We start from the raw sequence: 24951 nt of genomic DNA, 5'->3' as shown, positions 1-24951 counted from the left end.
GTTTAGAATTCAGCAAAAGAGGAACAAGAGATTGATTAAGAGGGAGAAAAATAGAGTTTGAGAGTAAACTTGCAAGGAGCATCAAGGCGGTCTGTAAAAGCTTCTATAACCATGTAAAAAGAATAAGATTAGTGAAGACAAATGTAGGTTCTTTATAGTCCAAAACAGGAGAATTTTCAATAGAGAACAAGGAAATGACAGAGCAATTAAACAACTACTTGAGTTCTGTATTCAGGGAGGAACACACAAATAACTCTCCAGAAATGCTAGAGAACCCAGGGCCTAGTGAGAAGGAGGAATTGAGGGAAATTAGTATTACTAAAAAAAAAAGTGCTGGATAAATTAATGGGACTGAAAGCTGATAAATCCCCTGGGCCTGATAATCTACATCCCAGGGTACTAAAGGAGGTGGCCATGGAAATAGTGGATGCATTGATTGCCATCTTCCAAACTTCTGTAGAATCTGGAACAGTCTCTGCCGATTGGAGTGTGGCAAATCTAACCCCACTAATTAAAAAAGGAGTGAGGGAGAAGACACGGAATGACATACTGGTTAGCCTAACATCAATAGTAGGGAAAATGCTAGAGACTATTATAAAGAATGTGATAAAAGGACATCTAGAAAATATCAATGGGATTAGACAAAGTTAACATGGATTTATGAAAGGGAAACCATGTTTAACAAACCTACTGAAGTTTTTTGAGGACATAACCAGCAGAATAGATAAGGAGAACCTGTGGATGTGGCGTAATTAGATTTTCAGAAAGCCTTTGATGAAGCCCCACATCAGAGGTTAGTGTGCAAAATTAAAGTAAGTGGGATTGGGGGGTAATATATTGGCATAGATTGAGAATTGGTTAGCAAGCAGGAAACAGAGGGTAGGAATAAATGGGCCTTTGTCAGAGTGGCAGGCGGTGACTAGTGGGGTACTGCAGGGATCAGTGCTTGGGCCCCAGCTATTCACAATATATATATCAATGATTTGGATGAGGGAACTAAATGTCATATTTCCAAGTTTGCTGACAAAACTTGGTGGAATGTGACTGGTAAGGAGGATGTTAAGAGGCTTCAAAGCAATTTACACAAGTTGCGTGAGTGGGCAAATACATGGCAGATGCAGTATAACGTGGATAACTGTGAAGTTATCCACTTTGGTAGGAAAAACAGAATGGCAGAGTATTACTTCAATGGTGATAGATTGGGAAATGTTGATGTACAAAGGGACCTGGGTGTCCTTGCATACTAGCCACTGAAAGCAAGCATGCAGGTGCAGCAAGCAGTTAAGACGGCTGATGGCATGTTGGCCTTTATTGCGAGAGGACTTGAGTACAGGAGCAAGGATGTCTTACTGCTGCTGTACAGAGCCTTGGTGAGACCAGACCTGGAGTAATGTGTACAGTTTTGGTCTCCTTACCGAAGAAAGAATTTACTTGCCATAGAGGGAGTGCAGCGAAGGTTCAGCAGACTGATTCTTGGGGTGGCAGGATTATTGCATGAGGAGAGATTAGGTTGACTAGGCCTGTATTCACTGGAGTTTAGAAGAATGAAAGAGGATCTCATTGAAATGTATAAAATTCTGACACAGCTGGCCAGACTGGATGCAGGGATGGTGTTTCTTCTGGCTGGGGGTCTAGAACAAGGGGTCACAGGTCAGTAGACCATTTAGGACTGAGATGAGAAACAACTTTACTCAGAAGGCAATGAACCTGTGGAATTCTCTACCACAGAGGGATGTGGGGGCCAAGTCACAATATATTTAAAAAGGAAATAAATAGGTTTCTAGACTCTAAAGGGGTCAAGGGGTATGGAGAGAGAGCTGAGAGTATGTCGTTGTGATAGAGGATCAGCAATGATCATATTGAATGGCGGAGCAGGCTTGAGGGGCCGAATGGTCTACTCCTATTTTTTATGTTTCTGTTTCTACCCTTGGTTTTCAATAGCTCACTGATATGGTTTCAAACTGCAGCCAAGCTGATTATTTCTATAGCTCCAACTGCAAAAAAGGTTAACTGCCTTTTATTGAAAAGGTTACTGTAGATTTCTTCCTTTAGCTTCTAGGTAAGCAAATCTTCCAGTCATTTCTCCCTTTGCCAACTTTGTCTGATACTAAGTACCAGCTCCCAATTGCAGGCTGCATTATGGGCAATAGATCTAGTATTTGCTCTACTTCAGGTTGAGGTCTGGCTTTATCTTTCGACTTTCAAGGAGTTACAAGCTTCGTAAGACACAAAGCTGACAGCCTCTTAGCTGTTCCTCCAAACATCAATGAGTCTTGCCTGCTGACTATGCCCTATGCCTTAACTGAATTCACAGATATAAACTCTAAACAAATAAACTCTCTAAGCTCTACCCATCTCCATGTTCCCAGATAAAAATGCAAATTAACTACCTTTTAATTCCAAAGCTTTCTTTAATTCTGGAAAACTACATGAATAATTAATCATTTACTGCAATAATTGCAAACGTCATGTCTCCAGTTCATTAAGCCCACCTGCCATTTATGATCTTGCCTTTCCAACTTTTAACCTCTTAAGCCAACATGACCCTGACATTTTAAGTACAAATAAACTCCAAACTTGCTTGAATTGCATTTTACTTCGGGGTTGCTTTTACCACTTTCTCAACCAGATACCCCCATTTTCTCCAGTTAAAACTTCAATTCCCAAAATGAAAAGTTATAATTTAAAACATTGGAATTTTGAACAAGATATTTGAAACAATATATTTTGCATGTCTTGACTTCTCTCACATTTCAAAGAACATGCTTTTTAATTGAATCAGTTGAAGTCAAATATGTAGGTGGACTATTATCTCATCACTAAAATCTAGTAGTTTCCATATAGAATCCAAATACAGCCAGAAACCTCAGTTTTTTGCTGTTGCTTTGAAATTTAGCATTTTTTTGCAATAACTTGCTTTTCCCACTCTCAGGAGTTCTCTACCCAGTTCTTTGTGTTTTGTTACCTCTCTCCATGCTTTCAAAATCCTCCCCTTGAAATATGCCATTAGTTCTGATTCCTAACCTCACTTTTCCCCTCTTTCCCCATGTTGGGACCTTGTATTACTTTTCTTTTGGATAATAAAGTGCAGTGAGCCACCTTCCAGCATGTGAGCAGAATAGTATAAATTCAAGTTACTTTTTTATCATATTAGGTATGCTTATACCTGAGTCCAGGACATATTGGTAGCATTTTGGAATGCTTAGTTTTTTAAAGAACTGAATATTGGGAGTGGTACAACGTATTCCATTCCTATCGGAATTTAAACTAAGATCCAAATGGTGTCTTTGATGTTTCAACATTCCTTAAAAATGTAATTTTAATCAATTCTGACCCACTTGGAACATCTGTTTGAGGGACTATGTAAGGTGGTGTCTAGCATTTGAATTGAAAGGCTAGAGTATTCCAGCTCTGTTGCTACAGCAAGTGGCATTTTGTGGTTTGGTTGGAGGAGCTTTATGGACCATGGCCACCATTTTCTGGCTGCTTCCACCAGCAGGATCCTCCAGTCCTGCCTAAGGCAACGGACTTTTGAATGGCGCGTTTTCCGATCCTGTCCCCACTGCGATGTGGTCAGAAAATTCTGCCCCGTAACAGGATACAATATCAAGGTTTAATTTAGTTAAAAATCAGTTTCCCTCATCACTGTGCAATCTGATGTCATAAACATAAAACCAAATTGAAAACTATAAAGGCTTTTTTTCACAAGCTTCGGTTTACCTTTGAATAGTACTAACAGTAAATCCTGGGATATACTATTTTTAATATGAACGTTATAAAATGCAAAAACGTATTAATTCATGTGTGAATATCTGCCTGAATGTATATGTTGTATCAGAGAATACACCGTTAATGCAGTATATATTATAAAGGCACTCGTTCGCTAACCCAATAAACCAAGTGGCATTACTGTGAAATTTTTGACTTAAATTCCATGGTTGTGCATATTTGGAAATGTTTGTTTAATTCTGTAGCAAATATTATTCCTTAAAGCTAAGCAGGTAGCTAGTGCTTGGATGGTAACTGTGCGATTTGGTAGCATTGAGAGTTAAGGATAGGAGTCTTGCAGTGAGAGAGTTTTTTTATTCTTTCATGGAATGTGTCACTGGCGAGGCCAAAATTTGTTGCCCATCCCTAATTTCCCTTGAACTGAGTGGCTTGCTAGGCCATTTCCGAGGACGCTTAAGAGTCAACCACATTGCGGATCTGGAGTCACATGTAGGCCAGATCAGGTAAAGATGACAGATTTTCTTCCCTAAAGGACATTAGTGAACCTGATGGGTTTTTATGGCAATCGATGATAGCTTCGCTATTACTTTATAACTTTATATTCCAGATTTTGTGAACTGAGCTCAAATTCCAGCTGCTATGGTTGGATTTGAACCCATCTCGCCAGAGCATTAGCCTAGGCCTCTGGATTACTGGTTAAGTGACATTACCATTGCACCACCATCTCCCCATAGTGCTGGGGAGGCTTGTGGCATGTGTTATTGGAAGGTTCAGTCACATTAAGGACAGTAGTATGGGGATACCAGGATTTGGTGCAAGTATCTGGGGAGTCCTAGAAAACGGCAGAACTGAAAGGCAGTGTCCTGGATGTGAAGGCACTGCAAGGATGATTACAGTCTATGGTAGCACCGAGAAGTAGGTCTTGGTTGGCTTGGAATAGTGAGAGGGAGTTTTCAAAATTGCTAACTAAAGGTGCAGTAATAGGAACATTGGAAAGAACACTTGAAAAGACTTTGCCATCTAGCTGGATATTTCCAAAAATGAATATCTCTTAATCACCTACTTCTAAAAAAAATGTGTACCCAATTCCTGCATACATTTTCCATACTATCTACCTCTGCTGTACTAACATAGGGGTAGAGGTGGGAAGTGAGGGGAAAGATATGGATGCTCAGCATGAAAAGGCAGTTGAACAGAAAGTGCAGCTGCTCAGGACCTAGGAGCCAGTAGTGGTGTGAATATTAATATAGGCAGTCCTCGGAACCACAATATATTTGGTTCCTGAAAACCATTTTGTAAGTCAAAATGTCCACTAGGAACAATGTTATAAATAGGGGGTTGGTTCCTGAACCAAGGCCCAATATCCTATTTTCACCAAAATAATCCAGGATTTTGTACTCAATCAATTATAAATGAGTAATATAGCAGCATTAATGTATTTATATTGTTAATAGCAATTATATTGCTATAAATCACATCATAAGCTAAAAATACATATATATACCATCGTAATGGTGTTGGAACAGCAACTGAGCGTTTGAGTCAGGGTGATGGGTGGGGCAGAATGTTGAGTATGTATGAACGTTTGAACTTGCTTGCTGGCATGGCGTTGTAAAGTTAAAGTCAATGTGGGAAAGCCAAAACAGGGTGTCAATTTATAAACGTTGTAAGTGCCGTTCATTGTAACTCGTACGTCGTAAAGGCGAGGACTGTTTGTAGGAGGAAGTTCTGAATGAAGGAGGAAAGTTTCAGGCGTTCAAAGTGATGAGTGGATTCTTCATTCCAGAGGTGTGGAAAAAATTCCTCACAGTGACTTTGAGAAACTGAAATTAATTATTTACAGTTGAGACTTGAATTTTTTAAAGCTAAATTGCTTTCCCATGTTTGTGATGGGTTTAGGTGTCAGCCATGGCTCAGTTGATGGTGCACTTTCCCCTGAGTTGTGTTCGGGTCCAGCTCCATGACTTGAGCACAAAAATCAAACCTGACACTCCAGTGCAGGATCGAGGGGATGCTGCCATATTGGAAGTGCCATCTTTCAGATATTAAACTGAGGCCCCAACTGTTCCCTTAAGTAGGCATAAAAGATCCTATGGAATTAATTTGAAAGAAGAGCAGGGGAGTTATCCCTGGTATCCTGGCCAATATTTCTCCCTCAATCAATATTTGGAACAAAAACAGACTATGCGGCCATTATTATACTGCTGTTTGTGGGAGCCTGCTATATGTAAGTTAACTGCCACATTTCCTGCATTGCAACAGTGACTACACTTCATCAGTATTTCATTGGCTGTAAAGCGCTTTGAGAAGTCTGGTGATTGTAAATGGTGCAAAATATTTTTATGTAATATATTTATATGCAAGTCATTTTATATTAACTTTAATAGGCAGTTTCCATAATGAGTATGGACAGAGGAATTTATCAGGAAAATGCTGACAGGAAATGTGGGCAGGTGTAAGATTTTTCATATATTGCTAGTTAATCCCCGAATGACATTACACAGAGGGGAGAGATTATACCAAGCACAATTCTGAGCTCAAGTGGTCTTAGAGGCCATAATTGGGGAGATGTAGAGAAAGGGGGAGGGATTAGAGAAAGCGAGAGAGTACTGTGTGGGCAGAGGAGGGGACAGGGAAGATAAGTGAAGATGATGATTACAGCCCAACATGTAGCTTACTCAGTGAATGGGATGGGTCATAATTCTGGTTGTGTGCTCAGTAGTTGACTTAGTTGGGGTGTTTTCCACAATTTCCTGTTCTATTGCCAACCTTCCAAGATTTCCCTAGAGTCTCCAGGAACAGGTGCGATGGGTGACCAGTGGCAGGATTAAGAACCAGGTGATTAGAGGCAGGAGGTCATGTGATAACTCCAGGAAGACACCCAACCAGAGTTGGCCAAACTTAGTTTGAAGTGGAGAGTCAGGGAGTTGATTGAGTCTCTGACTGTCTGCTGATTAGAGTGAAGTCAGCCCTTAACTGCCTGTTCGGTTTGCCTTGGGTCCAATTATTCAACAGTTTGCTCAGTTGGAGGAGTCTCAGTCCTCCGCTGCTTGCTCCCTGGACTTTTGGGTTGGCTTGGCTTGTGTCAACCCACTTCCCTACTTAATGAGAGGGATTCATAGGCCCTGAAACCCAAATTGATGAAGGGGATTTGCATTCTTGCTCTGAAAATCTTGATTTTGTATTTAGATGGACCTGTTTATAGAGACGTTGTAATACTGAAGAAAACCCATAGAGTTTGATATTTCCTGTTTGAAGAAATGGTGTGCAATTGCTAAGGTAGAGATTGCCTGTCAAAAATCTAGTTTTCTTCCTAGATTCTTAATTAAATGCTGAGCCCGTGCAAAAATGTGTGTAATTTCTTTGAATTCTGGACTGTAACGTTTTATGGGTCTATACATACAGATGGCAACCCTATGATCCTTGACTGTCAATTTACCTGAAATAAATTTGACATTTTGACAAGAATAGTTTGTGTAAAGGCATAAAATATACCAACTTAAAATTGATAAAATGGATACTGTTGCTTTGCAAGTTAATTTGCATTGTCAACTTGGCTATCATATTTTACTAGTGCTTTGTGAGTGGCTTGAAGATACAAATTAAAAAGAAAAAGTGTGATAACACTGCAAATTTTATGGGGGAATATTTTATTGGACCACAACTAGCACACAAGGTTAGGTAACAATCTGTTATAGTTTCAACATTAATTTGTTAAAAATGTCAGTGCAATTCATGTTTTATTTCAAAACATTTTAATTATAATGTCTAGTTTTAAAGGTGAATTAATGGTGTCAAGAGTATCAAAACATTGCCAAAAACACTGGTCTTTTATTAAAAATTTGCTGCCCCCTTGTTTTTCACAGGAAAACATTTCCCAACTCTGGTCCTAAATTTCACCACGTTCATTATCAATTTTAAAATAGTTTCCTTAATCTTGATTTGTGAACCTCGAGTGGCCTCCTGAATTTTAAACATTTAGTTGTTTTCAAAGTCAGTTGTGGCATGCTTGCAACTTTTTAAGTCCCTGAAAAGATTTTATTTGTTGCTTCAAAAACATCAAAACTCCTTATTAGAATTTGTCCAATGATTGCATGTAACTCTACCTTCAGTCTTTGGGTCTTTTTAAAATGCTGTATTAACCCATATGATGATTATTCAGCAGTTCCCTTTCTTCAAACACTAATTTGTCACCTCAATAATTTAAGAATACTTCCTCAGATTTTATGCAAGGCTTAATATCTGGCTACCTTATGTTGAGAATCTTAGTTCCTTTAGAAAATAGATATAGTATAAAAGTGTATGCCTGTAAAAGCAAACCTTTAACCTTGGCAAAACGAATTAATAATTCCTGATTAAATTTTTCTCAAACTCCATGCTGCTCTACCCATCTTCTGACATGAGGTTCTTTATCAAAATAGCATGCTGGGAATAGCTTTTGTGCCCTGAAAATGCACATATAATCAGTGATTGTTCGAGAGTAGCAATGCTAGGTGTTTAAAATGCTGGAACTAGGAGGTTTGGGTTAACAGCCAGAAAAACTGCTGAAGCCTTTTGCTGTGTTCTTCACAGCTTCCTGTGTGTCAAATGGAATGAGGAAGAAAGCATGAACTGAAAATGGAAACTAAAATTCGAAGTGGTTTTTCAACAGTTGAACCTGTGCTATCCGTACAGTTTAGTGTTATGGACAGACTTTGTCTCATTTAATAAAAAGCTGGTTATCAAAATATTGTTTAAAATAAATTGAGTAAGCTTTGTGCAGTCGATTTTCAACGTACAATAATACTTTGCACACATGAATTTGTTCTTATCGAGTTTGGCATGCCCTTTAATATCGGCAAGATTTTCCATCTATTTGCAATTTTTTTGAGGTGACAGCAAGTATTGTTAACTCGCCTTCCTTCAGTCATCCGGTTTAAGCCAAATAAATGAATAAGAATTGTGAGTAATGTCTACTTACTAATTGGAAATGAATTAGGTAGTAAACTGAGTGGTCTTTCTAAATCATCAGAATTTTAAAAACAAAGATCATCCACAATGTTTGTCCAGATGACACTGGCAGATGTTTGCACACAATTTGTTACAAAAATAAATCTGGATTATTTTGGTATTTTAAGAATAGGAACATCATAACCATTTACTACCTTATTCCTAAGAATTTCATAGAAATGACTCTCAAACTGAAGCTCCTCTTAAACTTTTAAAATGGCAAACCTAGTCATATGTATTTCATTTTCATTCCTTTCCTTCACCTTAAAATCTAAATATATCACTGTGCCCTAGCATTAATGGCGATTGGTTTAATCAGTTGTTCATCTGCAGGAGCATGCCAGCCTATTGTTGGTGTTAATGATGTAAATGATAGACAGTTCATGCTTTGCTGCTTACTGTTCTATTTCTAGGCATCCTACTATTACTACTTCCCAAATCCAATTTCCCAGCCTATTGTATGAATGGCCTATTTATTACTGCTGAGCAAATGAGACTCGAGAAGAGGGAGAAAATCAAATCTAATTATTGCATATTGATTGTCTTCAAATTCATATCTTCTATTAAATTCTCTTTATTCTTTCTCTATGTTCATCCACAATAGATTCTCCAAAAAAGAAGCGGTCAGAGATCCTGGACGAAATTATGGATGAAATAGAAAAAAAAGACTAGATCGCCGTTTATCTATTTGAATGTAAGTACTTTTTTCTGCATTTTTACTCTCTATTGCTGTACTGCAAACAAAATTCACAAGATTTTATTTTAAAGACATTCCTGCATGTATGTACAGAGCATATCCCATGGAGCTGAAGGAAAAGATTAACTCTTTGGAGCTAAAATTGTTTTTTTTTTTACTATATTGTGTATATCATATTGACAAATGCAATGCAAAATAAATTGTGGCTATTTTAAGAAAGGAGATGCAGAATTTGGTCAAGCAAAGATAATTAGGAAGAAACTATTAATAATTTTTAGAATTTATTTGTCACTTAAATTAATTAAAACATTGGGCGGAATCATCCCAGATTTGCGCAAGGTGCTGCAGATGGCAGGCAATAGGACATTTTACCCGCCATATTGTCCCATGCCTGGTGTGTCCCGCCCCGTTAATTATGCATTCACGGGGAACACGCCGGCTTGCTGATGGGCAGGCTCGGATTTTCCTGCCATGCTGTGACCTCAGCGCTTCCTCGCTCCGGGCGCCATATTTAACGTGCACCAGAGTGCATGGCTACTTCATGGGCAGGATTTTCCCATCAGAGGGCAGGGCCCGCTCCCCGACGCATAAGATAACGCGTGGTGACATTGGGCGGAACTCCTGACATCATTGCACCCCATTTAAATTTTCCGGTAGGTGGGAGTGCAGCAAAATCAGCTGTGCACCCACCGACTTGTCAATGGCCAATTGAGGCCATTGACAGAGTCATTTATCTAATTAATGGACCTGCCCGTCCATTCTTAATGTTGGCGGGCAGGCCAGGAGCCCCGGCGGGAATTAGAAAAAGCATGAAACCTCATCCACAGGCAGGATGAGGTTTCATGTAAGTTTTAAAAATTTTATTAAAGTTTTTGTAAAAATTATGGACATGTCCCAACTCGTGACAGTGTCACATAAGGGAACATTTGAGGAATTTTTTTTTTTTCTCTTTTTAACATTTGTCACAGAACAGCCAATCTCCCTGAGGCAGCACTTAGTCTTAGGGAGATGAGTGCACTCTTTCGTGCGCATGCGCGAAAGAGCACACTCTCGATTTTGGGATTCCCCCCGCCTGCACAGGGAGCGCACAGCGCTTCTGTGTGGAAGTCGCGCTGGGGGGGGCCTTAATCGGCCTGCCCACGTAAAAAGGCACTGCGCTCCCGATTGGGGGTGCCGATCAGAGAGGCGTCTATGTGCGCCCGCCATTCAACTTCACCCCCGAGGGGGGGGAAAATCCTACCCCATGTCTTCAGACCAGGACTGTTCCAGGTGAAAGATGGCCCTGAAAGCAAAAAAGATGGCAGCCCCCAAATTTAATGACGCCTCTCTGGGGCACCTGCTGGACTCAGTGGACGTCTGCATGATGCCCTCTACCCCTACTCTGGCTGCTGGTGGTCCACCAATGTCACCAATCTGGCCTGGGAGGCAGTGGCAGTCAGCAACACTGGAGCGCAGAGGAGGTCAGCCATCCATTGCAGGAAGAGGATGAATGGTCTCATCTGTTCTGCCAGAGTAAGTCAACCACCTCATCACTCCCAACGCACACCTCAAATCCACCACACTTCCACAGGGCTCTCCCACCTCAAGAGACAACACTACTAACTCACACGCCCTCACATCTCCATCAGTCTCATATCCTTGACTTCGCATCCTCACCCGTCCATGGCTCCACTTACCACACAAACATTCCACACAGTGCCATGTGTCCTGCTCTCACACTCTCCATTTGTTTTCATGCATTAAAAGTCAACTCGCAACAGCAGGAAGAGGTCCCAGAGCGGGGGGTTGGAGTGGCCCACATTAGACCCCTCACTCACTTTGAGGAGTGTGCCATCGAGCTGACTGGTGAGGACATGGACTGTGCCAGTGGCGATGGTGAGGTCGGCAGCAAACACCAATGTAAGGATCCTGCTCCACATCATCCTTCTCTCAAGGCAACTATGAGTGCTTTCTCACCTGCTTTTGACTCTGCTGCCATGCACTAATTATCTCTACTTTGGTTCACAAGGAGCTCTGCCAAGCAGCCGACACTCTCAGCCAGCCAGTCCCTCAGCTCCATCCAGGTCCTCACCTCCAGCCAAAAGGGCACCACCTCCATTGAAGAGCTGGAAATAAGCAGCCTGAAAGAACCAATCACAGCGCTTATCCACACCTTGCACCAATGCAGAGATGCACACCTTGGTGGGGCCTAGATCTAGAGTGGGCTCAGGTTCACAATCTGGTGGCCACTATACAGACACATGTCACAGAAGGAGGAGGCAGGTTCAGCCGAGCTCCCTGGCACTGCTAGGGAACAGGTATCTGTGAGGTCCAAGTCGGATGACGAGCCTCTGGATTCGGCCTTCCAACTCATCGTGGAGAGTCAGCAGAAGGTGGGGGAATATCACGCAGAGCTATTGGAAACCCTTCTGCTGACTCTCCACGATGAGTTGGAAGGCTGAATCCAGAGGCTCGTCATCCGACTTGGACCTCACAAATGCCGGTTCCCTAGCAGTGCCAGGGAGCTCGGCTGAATCTGCTTCCTCCTTCTGTGACATGTGTCTGTATGGTGACCACTAGAGTGGCATGCAAGTCGAAAGTGTGTGTCTGGCTGCTCTCTGATGAAGTGGTGCCCACATGCACATATGGAAGTTTCCATGGGAGTGGTGGCAGACACCATGGAAAGCCTGGTCCAGCAGCACACAGAGATGCAAGTAGACCTGCGCTCCATTGCGGTAGCCATGAGTTGAGTTCCTGCAGTGGCAAAGTGAAAGGGAAACTGGGCACCTCGACGTCCCCCCAGCTGCTGCTTCCCCTTGAGGAGTCAGGCTGGGGCCCTCGGGCACCCAGAGGGAGGACGAGCTGCAACTGGACACCCCTGGGTCATCCTCTCAGGAATCTCGGAGACTGTCTTCTCCGTCCGAGTCCCCTTTAACTGTGATCCCCTCAAGTTTGTCCTCTGTCACTGCGGAGGGAGCAGCTGGCCCACAGGAAGGCAGCCAAAGCAAAACGGAGCCCTTGACTCTCCAATGGATGCATGCCGAAGTCATCAGAGGCAACAGGACCAACCATTGCACAGGTTGCTTTCACCCCTCCTGCGAATGTCAGTGTAGCACCTAGAAGAAATGGTAGACTTAGAAAAGTTAAGAATTTCTTGAACACGTTTTGTCATTTTATAATCTGAAAGTGTAGTCATTTTCACTGAATAATGTGCAATGGTGTCTTCCAGCTTCATTTGCAGGTTTTGCGAGTCCTCCCCCCACCTCCACCACTCGCAGTTCAGCTGCATGCAGCCGGACCACAAGTGATCCTGGAGGGAGAAGTGTGTGTGTGTGGCAGGGCTTTTCAGGCCCTCTTGCAAGCATTCTCCAGTACACGTGGAACTTTCCTCCACACTCATCTCAATGTCCTGAGCATTTTCAGTGTTGCCTGCTTGGTGTTTTCTTTCAGTTGTCCATCTGAACTGTCCTGCATCTCCGCCTACCCATTGATTACACTCCCATGCAGCACCTGTGCCCATCCAACACGAGGCTTCACTCACTTTCGATTTGAGAAATATAGTCTCAGTAACATTTCTTCTCAGCTCCCCTGTCCTTTCCCCTCCTCAGTCACCCATGTCCTTTTCCCCCATCCCTGTTGACCCTCCGGCATCACCTCCCACCTCTACCTTCACCTACCAACCAGAACCCTTTTGTTTTCAGGATATCCAGGTGAATGTGCACATTCCCTACCTTCCTGAGAATCCCACCCCCATCCACATTGACCTCCTTGACCTCCCCCTGCCCACCCCCAGAGTCTGTGTCCTCCGAGTTCCCACTAACCACCTTCACTGTCCTTTGTACTGCTACCATCACACCCTCAGCCTCCCACCCTTCCGGCTCACTCTGCCCGTTCTCACACTTGCTATTCCCACCTCCCACATCCATCTCCACCACCCCCCAGGAGGTAGTCATTGACTCCACGGGCCCTTCACTTGGACATTCTCTCTCTCCTCCCCCCACCCACCCCCCCCCCCCCCCCCCCCCCCCCACCTCCGTATCTTACTTCCTCTTCCACCCTCACTCCTTTCTCCACCCCCACCCCTGAACCCTTCCTTCCCCCCACACCTGACTCCTTCCTCCTCCCCCAATTCCTTACCCACTGAACTCCTTCCCTTACGTCTTCCTCACACCTACTTCCCTAGTTGTTGCATTTTCTCCTGTTACACCCTCCCCCTTCCCAACCTCACCCCCCCAACCCCCGACCTTTCCAACTACCCCCCCCCACCCCCACCCCGACACCTTCATTCCCTCCTCCAACCTCAATCCCCACCCCTGACAACTTTGTTGACCCACCCCCTCCAAACCTCACCCGCCCCCCCCCCCCCCCCACCCCACCACTGACACCTTCACTCCACCCACTACCCTCCCCCAACCTCACTACCTCCTGGCCAACCTTCACCTCCCAGTGAAACCTAGACCTTCCTCTCCCAACTGCCCCCCACACTGATCATCCATAGCAGCCCTTGGACAAAACCATGATGCCCTGAAGCAAACTCCAGACATCAGATGAGCCCTCCCACCTTCCGTGAGCTGCTTCGTAAAGTGCCATGTCTGTGAGAATCAGCCCAGCATACGATGCACATGTTCCTCCAGGGTCCAGTAGCTGTAAGGGTTCAGCATCTTCTCCTCAGATATCTGCGACTTCTGCATGTCATACTTGTCCAGACGTATTCTGGGCCGGCGTCTCTTCCCGTCGGCTAACAGTAAATCTGGCGTGATGGGGTGATTCCACTCGGGCCTTATTTGCATCCCATTAGTGGGAACCTGATTTGCATCCCTTTAATGGAATGCAAATCAAGTTCACGCCGGCCTCCAGCAGTCTTGGCATTCCACCATGGTATACAAGATCGGATGATTCCACTGTGCTTTAACATCGGTGTGAAATCGATTTTTGCCTTTCTTGCCATATCGCCCGCCATGATACCCAACGCCAACAGGGACGGAAAATTCCGACCATTGTCCTGGGACCTGATTGAACAGGACAAACAATTTATTAGGTTGAAAGATTGCAAAATTAAAGTGCAGGTACTGAAAAGGAAGTGTAAATTAGAGCAAGTAAAATCAGTGTCAAACTGGGCACAGAAAATGGAAGGAGACAAAAAAACCTGCAAAGAAAAAGTAAACATGAAAATGTTTTAGATTTTAATTTGAAATTTAAAAGATCTCCAACAAGAATTAGAACCTGTATGAATGAGACTCCTCAATTGTCCTAGTTAATTTTCAATGGCAGAGAGGCCTTCTGACACTGATTAACAATTGTCATAGTGTTAAAAGAGTGCTTAGACTGATATTGGCAAGACTTAACTTTCTGAGGTGAGTTTAATTTGTAAATATTGCATCAAAATGACTACTTTGCACAATGTTGAACCAGACTGTGCAATAGCACTTTTGCGAAGCTAGCAACTAAGCAACACACCTTGGACAGCAACTTTTTCTTCACTTCTAACCATGCATCTAGTCCTCACCCGAAGTTCCAGAACTGTCTGGAGGAAGTAATGACTAGCGCCATCAATTCGTCATTATTTTGACACGAAAATCTAGATAGTTGAAATAAACCTTCAGATACCTTGCAATTTGTTTTTGAAAAAAAAAGGAAGCAGATTCAGTTTCAAGAATATCTATAACTAAAGGAAATTGAATAAATATGATACTAATGAGAATAACTAGATTCCAGAAGAATATACAGTAAAATTCTAGTAATGTAATTGGCCCGGGCAAGTATATGGCATACACCCAGTGTTGAATGTAATACAACATACTCACTGTGGACTGAACAAAAGAGTTTACACATATCTGACTTTAAAAATTGGCTTTATTTTCTCACCGAAGTGTGAATTTTGTTATCATAGAAGCGTTGCTTGTTAAACAATTAAGCAATTATTTCGTTTCTAGAAAATACATATGATGAAAACAGCATTAAACGCGTATCCAGTTAAGCACAATATGATCAAAGCATAGATATAAATCACTCGCTACAACCTATTTTGTACATATTTCTTGCTGTTTTGTTTTTATATTTTTTCTGAAGACAAACTCTGGAGTGCATTTGCAATCCACAGGTGCAGGTAATTTAAAGGTGTCTGGCATTGTGTTGAACAGCAGTGACCCGGCAAGATTATGGTTGAGATACTTGTTTCATGCTCCTCCAATTTTAGGCTTCATGTATTTTTAAACACTTTAATGTGCCTGCCAATGTACAGTTATGTAATGATTTTTTCAGCTGGATTTACCTCTGGAAAACATATGCTTGATTTTTTTTTCTAGTGATTTACATATTACATTATTAGTGATTAAATATTACATATTTACATATTACATAGTGACCATCTTACTGGTCTGTAATATAACATCAGGATTTCATACATTGAATTCTGTTTAACTAAAGAAAAATAATTTGAATGAAAATATGATGCTTGCCTGTAGTCAGAATTTATTGAGGATTTCTATTTGCATAATATATGCCCTCTATCCGCCCAAAATTATTGTAAATGCAATGATCAGTTTACCTTGCTTGTGCTTGCAAGTTCATGTTCTCACAAGTTCATGTTCTCACTTTCTCTTTAAATATATACGTGTATGTGCATGTTTTATATAAACTTATATATATGAACACTCATGTACATTTCATACACATTGGCCCCATTGTCTTGAAGTAATTCAGCATACCATGTTCGTCTCGTGCCATTTTTTGATACAATTGTCTTCTAAGACCATACTTTGTCACTATCCAGAGCATAGTGCATTGCTTTGTGAAATTGTTTAACTTACTTGTATTGTGTGCATACCTCTCAGGTGTTCATGATGGAACTGCAAATTGGAGCATGCAGCTAAATTTTTCAGAGTACATTTATTTAAATCACTGAGACCACCTATTTCCACCTCTTTGGATCACCCAATTTCACCCCTGCCTTAGCTCATCTTCTGCTGAAATGCTCATTCATGCCTTTATTACCTCTAGACTTGACTATTCCAACGCACACTTGACTGGTCTTCCATGTTCAACTTCTGTAAACTTGAGGTCATCCAAAACTCTGCTGCGCATGTTTTAACTCACACCAAGCCCCATTTTAGCATCAGTCCTGTGCTCGCTGACCTTCATTGACTCCCAGACAAGCAACATCTTCAATTTAAATTTCTCATCCTTGTTTTCAAATTCCTCCATGGCCTTGCCCCCATCTCTGTAATCTCTTCCAGCCCACAATCCTCTGAGGCTCTAATTCTGGCCTTTTGGGCAGCCCTGATTCCAGTTGCCTTGGCCCTGAGCTCTGGGATACCCTCCCTACACCTTCCACTTCTCTCCTTTAAGACGCTCCTTAAACCTGTCTGTATGCTCACCATCTTGACACCGCTCGTCACCTCTTGACACCGTCCAGGACAAAGCAGCCCGCTTGATTGGTACCACACCCTCAAATATTCACTCCCTCCACCATCGACGGACAGTAGCAACAGTGTGTACCATCTACAAGATGCAATGCAGGAATTCACCAAGGCTCCTTCAACAGCTCCTTCCAAAGCCATGACCACTACCATCTAGTAGGACAAGGGCAGCAGATAGATGGGAACACCACCACCTGGAAGTTCCCTTCCAAGCCACTCACCATTCTGATTTGGAAATATATTGCTGTTCCTTTACTGTTGCTGGGTCAAAATCCTGGAACTTCCTTCCTAACGGCACTGTGGGTGTACCTACACCATATGGACTACAGTGGTTCAAGAAGGCACCTCGCCACCACCTTCTCAAGGGCAACTAGGGATGAGCAATAAATGCTGGCCCAGCCAGTGAAGCCCACATCCTGTAAATGAATTTTTAAAAATGCTTTTGGTATTTGGCCTAATATCTCCTAATGTGACTGCGTGTCATATTTTGTTTTATAATGCTCTTGTTAAGTGCCTTTGGGTGTTTTATTACATTAAAGGTGGTACTGGAGCTCAGAACATAAGTGCAAAAGATGAGCTCATGTTTGCAGGTGTCTTCAACAAAAGTCCCAGCTGGATGATCTTACTCATTGTCATCCTGAGGCTCCAACCATGAAATGCTAACTATGTTGAGTCAATTTGATTCACTCCACATAACACTATGCAATGGCTGAGTGCACTGGAAACAGCAAACGCTATGTGCCCTGACCGCATTCCAACTATATCACTAAAAGCCTATGCACCAATGCTAGTTTCTTCCTTTGCCAAGCAGTTCCAGTACATGTATGACCTGACATTGTGGAAGATTGCCCAAATTTGTTCAATCCATAAAAGTCTAAACATAATTCGGCTAATTACTGATCATTTGGCCTCTTCCGTAAAAGGTCAGGTGACAAGCATTAATCAAATTAATCATAGAAAGGCTATTGTTACAATGCTGAGCTTTACATGATGGTTATGTTTTAAAATGTCTCCTTTAACTTAAGGTGAAACAATGTTCTGAAAAGGGGGATTCTCTTTTAGTATAAGGTCATACTAAACATCTCTGCTCAAAGATAGGTCCATGTGATTTGGTGGCCGTGAGAGAGGAACTCGAATAGAAACCTATTGAACTATCATGTGACAGTTTCCAGACCTTTCCACATTGACTCACAGTAAAGGAACTGCAACTTGAGAGACATGGAAAGAGAAATAGCAAGTACTGCCTTGTGGAGAAGCAAATCCGCTACCGCTGTGAAGGGCAGAAAAGGATTGTTTTGTGTTGAACATGCAAGATGCTTGCAAGAATTTGTTTTCTGTTCACAAGGAAGGGGACAGAACCAATGGGACTTTGGGAGATTTAAGGAACAAGGAGTTGCCTAGGTGGGCCTTGCTGGTAAAAAAATCAAATCTGGAAAACTCGGGCTGAGTGGAACAACTTTCGAAGGACACCTGAAGTTTTAACCTAGCACAGCGGGGAGAAGTTAACCTGCTGGAGAGCTATGAATAACTTTGGACCTGTCCGTGTAATGCTACACGTGCTAGAAGTGCAGAAAGGTGTTGTAAGACTTATCCCAATTGCATCGTTTATTGCAGAAGTACCCTTTTCCTTAGTTTGTATTAGTTGCCTGTTAAGTAATGTTTGATCTGTGTTGATTTAGTTTGTTACAGTAAAAAATCTGAAAAAATGTGAAACCTTGTTCTTTGGTTATTTCTGTTTGGTTGTGAAGTTATCGGTCAGTTTGGGATCGTAACACTGTAATACAGGAGGCCATTTGGTCTCTATCATGTCCATGCTGGCACACTGCAAGAGTCCCATTCTCCCACCTTTTTCTCATATTCCTGCAATGTTTTTCTGTTCAGAATAGATAATGAACTGCTCTATTCTTCACTGTTCACTAAAATGATGGAAGACATCATTAGTGATATCGCCAGAAAGTGAAACTTGTTTAGTAATCCTTTGCCTATATTACACAGTTTCCATTTTGCCAAAACCTCTCGATTCCTGACTCCTTCACAGCCTTAATACAAACCTGGATAGAGAGCTGAATGCCAAAGGAAGGATGAGAGTAGTTCCCCTTGACATGAAAGTATAGCTCATTGAGTGTGGCACCAAGGAGCACTAGCAAAACTGAGGTGAATGGAGAGGATGAGGAGGCAAAAGAAAAAAAAACTGCAGTGACAAGAGCCCTACCTAACATAAAAGGAGAGGTTAGAATTGCTTGAAGCCAGTCATTGCAACCAGTTGAAACTTAGCAGTTCAGTAGCAGAGGCATAATGAGAATGGGCAGAGAGACATGTCACTGGATTCCCACCTTTGAGGATGTCACCAGTAATTTTCCTGACTTTCACATACCTTGTTGCGTTTAAATGATGATATAGAGTTAAGGCTAAGGAAACTGACCAATTTTCCTGGCTGCCCTATGAAGTACCACTGGCCCAAGGTACTGGCAAGAGAGAGATGGCAGTAATTGTGGGAGAAGGCTGCAAGATTGTTCTTATGCCATTTTGGAGGAAGTGGGTCCAGTTGTGGTCACCTGTTTCTCACTTCTGTCTTCATACTTTCAGAAAGGTTTCCAGTGGCTCAGGCAGGCTCTTTTTTTCTAAATATTGAAATGGTCCCTTTTGGCATGGAGGGAAACTTGCAGATGGTGGTGCCTGCTGTCCTTGTCCTTCCACCCAATAGAGATTGCAGATTTGGGAGGTGCTGTTGAAAAAATCTTGGCAAGTTGCTGCAATGCATCTTGTAGATGCTACATTCTACAACCATGGAGCACCGATGGTGGAGAGAGTGAATTTTGAAAAGTTGTGGATGGGCCGATCAAACAGGATATTTTGTCCTGAATGGTGTCAAACTTCAATGCTGTTGAAGTGGCACTCATCCAGGCAAGTGAAGAACATTCCATCATACTTCTGACTTGTACTGTGTAAGTGGTAGAAAAGGCTTCGGAGAGTCAAGAAGTAATTTATTTACTGCAGAATTTCCAGCCCCTGGCCTGTTCTTGTATTCACAGTATTTATATGGTTGGTCCAGTTAAGTTTCCGGTCATTGATACCCCCCAGGCTATTGATGGTCAGGGACCTGGCAGTGATAATGCAGTTGAATATCAAGGGAAAGCATTTAGACTCTCTCTTATAGGGCATCATTGTTGCCTGACACTTGTGTGGTGTGAACGTTAAATTGTGCTCATCAGTCAAAGTCTGAATTTCGTCCATGTCTTGCTGCATGTAGTTACGGACTGTTTCATCATCTGAGGCATTGCAAATGGAACTGAACACTCTGCAGTCATCAGCAAATGTCCCCCATTTCTGACATGTTGGAAGGAAACCTATTGATGAAGCAGCTAAAGATGATTGGGTCTAGGACACTGCCCTGAGGAACTCCTGCAGCGACGTACTGGGGCTGAGATGATTGGTCTCCAACAACCGCAAGTCAGATGGCAGCTGTTGGTGATTATTCTGCTTTTCACATTTACCTCTCTAGGCATTTTTGTTTGCTTAATCCATTACCACCCCACCACCCTTTTGCCTTGCACCATCATCCCTTTTGTCATTTAATCTCTCCTGCCTTCCACTCAATCGCAGATCCTTCACCTTCATCCTTTCCCTGCCTCTACCAGTATCTATGATCTGGCACTGCTCCACCAGAGGGACGAAAGACGAGTTCTACGAGTAGCTTGACACTGCTATCAGCAGAATCCCTAAGACAGAACATGTTTACCTTCTGGGGGATTTCAGTGCAATAGTGGACACATATCATGAGGCATGGCCCTTGTGCCTCATACTACATGGCATGGAAAGCTAAATGAAAATGGGCAGAGACTATTTGAGATTTTCTGCTACCCCAAGTTTTATGTAGCTAATACTTTATTTTAGAACAAACCGTGCCACAAGGTGTTCTGGAGACATCCAAGATCAGGGCATCGGCACCACGGGTCTGATCATCATGAGATGTGACTCTCTGAACAACATTCTCAACTTACTCAGCTACCACAGCTCTGAGTGCAATACAGGTCACTCCATGGTGTGCACCAGGGTTGGAATTCAACCCTTGAAGCTTTTTCATTTAAAGCAGAAAGGCAGGCTTCATATCAATGTCAGTCGTACTGCCTACCCAGATGGTTCCTTGACTTGATGGAACAGGTACTCTCCTGCATTCCCACAGTGCAATAGCAAAGTGGAATATACCTCGTAACACCTTTTACAATGCCATACTCTCAGCGAATTGGGAACAATGAGTGGAAAATGCTGGCTGGTTTGAGGCTAACATCACTGTAATGGAACTTGTCATTGAAGCCAAACGATCTGCTCTCATCAATTACAAGAGAGACCTGAACGAGAAGAATGAATGCACAAAGAACTGCTCGAAGTAAAGTCCAACAGACTGCTAGGCACTGCACCAAAAACCATTGGTTACAACTCTTCCAGAATTTCTATTGACACAGGGAATGTTAAGGGCACGTATGATGAGACCTGGATCATGCTAATTCCATCAGCATAAACTTAAGCCAACAATGTCTGTGTTGGCACGGCTGCATTTGTCAGATGGATGACAGCCAGATACCCAAAAACCTTCTGTAAAGTGAACTGGTCACAGGGTCACAATCTGCTGGATGTCCATACCTCCGCCACAAAGACCCCTGCCGGAAAGATATGAAGTTGGCGGATATGACACACACATTGGTAGACAGTTTGCCAATGGCTGCGACCTTTGGAGGCTGACTGAAGGGACATTGAAAGAGGCAAGGTGAAACGGAAAGCTCAGGTGGCCAAAACAGCGACCAGCAAACCCTACACCTTCTCGGTCCACTGTCTTTGTGAGGCTTGCAAATACGGCAGAGATTGTCATGCCAGAGTGCTCCTGAGACACACCAGGTGATGTTTAACACGGAGTTGACCATCAAGTTGCAAAACATTGTCTCATGAGTCAGAAGAATGCAAAAGACTTGATTAAAACCTGTTATATCTCTAATATTTTCCATTTCTCATGAAAGGCCATTATCTAGAAACATTGGGCAGCATTTAATGGAGCCCAATGCAGCAGGGAGTGAGGTGGCAGGGGGCATAGAAGTACATGGGAAGTGCTGTTTCAGATTCCTGCTGACGGTGGGAGATGGCAATGCTGCATGGAAGCGGAGGGAAGGCAATTGCTATTGTTATAGACGTACTCATGTCGCATTTGCATGCCTTTGAAATGGAGAGGAAGCCAGAAAACTCTCAAAACTGAGGGGCAGAGCTACAAGGCTGAGGGGCAGCTCAGAGGGGGAAAGCTACCGGCAGCAGATGTATTGTCAAGGCCCAAGACCCACTGTATAGGACATTCCTTCAAGGACAACAGCCAGCAAAGTGGGAGTGAACGAGACATGGGACTCATCCATCCAGACCTCCTGGATCCCTGAGTGGAGGAATGGTGTCACAGACAGACCAGGCACCAATGGCACCAGTGCCAGCACAGGGGTTCAGCCTGCAGCTGAACAGGCCACAGCAGCATACAATGGGGAAGTGGCAGCAGGCGCAACACCAAAGACGGGTCATGCCACGTTCCAGGGTATTAAGGAGTTGCATGAACTATCTTCAGATGTCAGAGCGCCAGTGCCAGAGAAGACTAGCTCTTAAGGGAATCTGTCACCATCCAAGCTGATGCTGCAGATCAACTTATAATAGATGAGATTGATGCCAGTGACACTGCAAATCACCACCGCTTTTAATTCCTATGCATTCGGCTCTGTTGAGGGAATCACTGGGGTCATGTGTGGGATATCCCAGGCAGACGTACATCGCAGCATTTAAGGAGGTCACCAATGCCTTGTCTCAGAGGGCTGGAGCGTTTTTGTGCAACCAATACTCCTCTCTACCTGGCTTTGGGGCCATTTCATTTCAGGCTTTCCACAGGTGCAGAGTGTACTCAGTTGCATCCAAGTGGTAGTCAGAGGTCCGCGGGCCAACCTGTTGTCATCATAAACAGGAATGGATTCTAACCAATCGACATCCAAGTGGTATGCAACAACCAAAAGTGCACCCTGGTTCCTAGGGAGCACTCACAATGCCTATGTGATTTGGCATTCCCAAGCACCACAGTTGTTCCAGTCCAACAGATACCTTCAGGATGAATCCTCAGTGACAAAGGGTACCCCCTCAAGACAAAACTGACCACGCCATTGAGGAACCATCACTCTGCAGCTGAGTAGCGATACAGTGTTTGCCACAGGTTGACCTGGGCCACAATCGAGCACTTGGCCTCCTGAAGATGCAATTCCATATAGACCCTTTCAGTGGAGCACTGCAATATGACCCAACAATGGCCTCCAGGATCATAGTCATCTACTGCGCTTTACACAACCAAGCGCAGCAGAGGGTGGGCAGGCCATGTAGCCAGGCGACTTGGAGGAGACTTACTCCTCTTTTGAAGAGGAGGAGGCAGAGCAGGCAGGACAGCAGGTTGAGGGGCCTGCGTCAGACGCAAGAGCTTTGGAGGGACACATGAAGGAGACTTGTGACAACCTTCCAGCAGGCATGAGGTCCTTGAGCTGCTTGCCACATAAGACCACCAGCTGAAGCCACCTCTACATGTCACGAAGAGGGCCAGAATGTGCTTTCCACCTTATGGGCAGATGAGGGTGCAAGGGTTCACATTGGCCGTTGTCCTCTCACTTGCAATGAATAAAGGATGCAGGAGTAAATACACCAATGAAATTTAATGATACACAAAGACCAGTCACTTACATGTAAAGTTTAGCCACTCACCCGTGCAATCCAAGTGCGGCAAGATGCTCTTTCTATTATGCTTCCCAGTGCTCTGATATGCTTCCTACATTTGCTGAGGTGGAGATAGGCTGCTGATCGCAATGCCCTGTAACTTGAGATGACCTCTGGGCGCATGATGCCTGAAGGGCCCTGGCTTGCTGAGGGGCTGCTGCACAGGTTCTGTTGCCTATTTTGTGGCCATGCCTGTTGGGGCAATCAGGTCACTGGCAGAGGCACTGAGGAGCTATCCACCCTCTGGCCGCCTTGAGAGTAATCCTCAGATGCAACAGGCTGCAGCTCCTCCTCCGTCTCAGTACATAGTGGCATCTTTCTCTCTGCTGGAGGTGGTGGGACACCTGAAATGGTGCCCAGGCACCTCGTCCCCCTCTCGCCTAGCCACTGCCACATAGAGCTCATGGTTAAAGCAATGGTTTGCAGGTCTTCACGCATATCCAGCACCGCTGAATGGCCTGCTGGATCTGACTCACCATGCTCTCCATGGACGAAGCCATGCGCTCACATAACTAAAACCAGTGGTGGACATCAAGCTCGAGAGAGCCCCTTACTCTCCTCATGCTGCACTCCAGTCTCACCATCCGCTCTAGCATGATTTTCCTGCTTTCTAGCCAGTCTGACAGCGGGTGTCAGAATTCAGATGTTTAACATACCACAACCTGTCTTCACTCTTTCCCTGGTGTTGTGGGCCCTTTTCTCAAGCAAGCAGAAGAGGAAAGTAAGTCGCCACACATTGAGCAACTGGCCCCCAATCAGCTGGCATTCCTTCGGCACATAATCGAGGCTTCTGGATGTCTCGTACACATGTCAACTCTTCATGGGACTTGGAGGACGCTGGCACAGAGCCACCTGCCAACCTCATGAGGCAGCTACTGCAGCACATGAATCTTTCACCCGCCTGACTGATCTCTCCCCATGTTGAGACTCATTGCGTGTGATTCATGTGAAAGTCATTGTGCACTCAGCATTCATTCACACTCATCTTGGCAGTGTGGGGGAGATTACTGGCCTTCTTTCAACACTGGACCCAGGTATGTGCTGGATCCCACAGCTGCTAACCTCAATTGCAATCTCCATCCAGGCTTCCTTGATAGACTGGAGAGGCACTTGCCATCCATAAGAACAGTATGTCCTGCTATTCCCATGCAGCCTGGAGGAGCACCTGCAGGGAGGCATTGCTAAACCTAGGGGCCATCCTTTGTCTCCCCTGCAACATTCCCCTGTTTACCTCCTACTGTGCTCCGTTGACTGTGTGCTATAGACATAGGAGATGAAAGTTATTGTTCTGGGTGATGAAAGCCGCTGATCACTGCAAGGAAGTGGGTCCTCGCAGGGGCTGGCATGACAGTGCGAGAAGCTTTG

General features: G+C 43.7%; 1 protein-coding gene across 10 annotated transcripts in view; it reads left to right on the top strand.

Moving 5' to 3' along the window:
- rbm19 (RNA binding motif protein 19) overlaps positions 1-24951 on the top strand; it is a 276899-nt gene that overhangs the window by 181198 nt on the left and 70750 nt on the right. For 4 of the 10 annotated variants that reach the window (XM_041202784.1, XM_041202781.1, XM_041202775.1 and 1 more), the window contains 2 exons: positions 9323-9412; positions 17911-18525. In XM_041202784.1, coding sequence (XP_041058718.1) covers positions 9323-9390 — 68 coding nt within the window. In that variant the 3' untranslated portion in view covers positions 9391-9412; positions 17911-18525. Of the gene's footprint in view, positions 1-9322; positions 9413-17837; positions 18526-24951 lie in introns of those variants that run through there. The other 6 variants (XM_041202778.1, XM_041202779.1, XM_041202780.1 and 3 more) reach the window with 4 other exon arrangements.

This window comes from Carcharodon carcharias, chromosome 13 (genome assembly GCF_017639515.1).
Source record: "Carcharodon carcharias isolate sCarCar2 chromosome 13, sCarCar2.pri, whole genome shotgun sequence".
Classification (NCBI taxonomy): Eukaryota; Metazoa; Chordata; class Chondrichthyes; order Lamniformes; family Lamnidae; genus Carcharodon; species Carcharodon carcharias.
The sequence above is the reverse complement of the archived record's forward strand: the minus strand, read 5'-3'. Positions and strand labels throughout refer to the sequence as shown.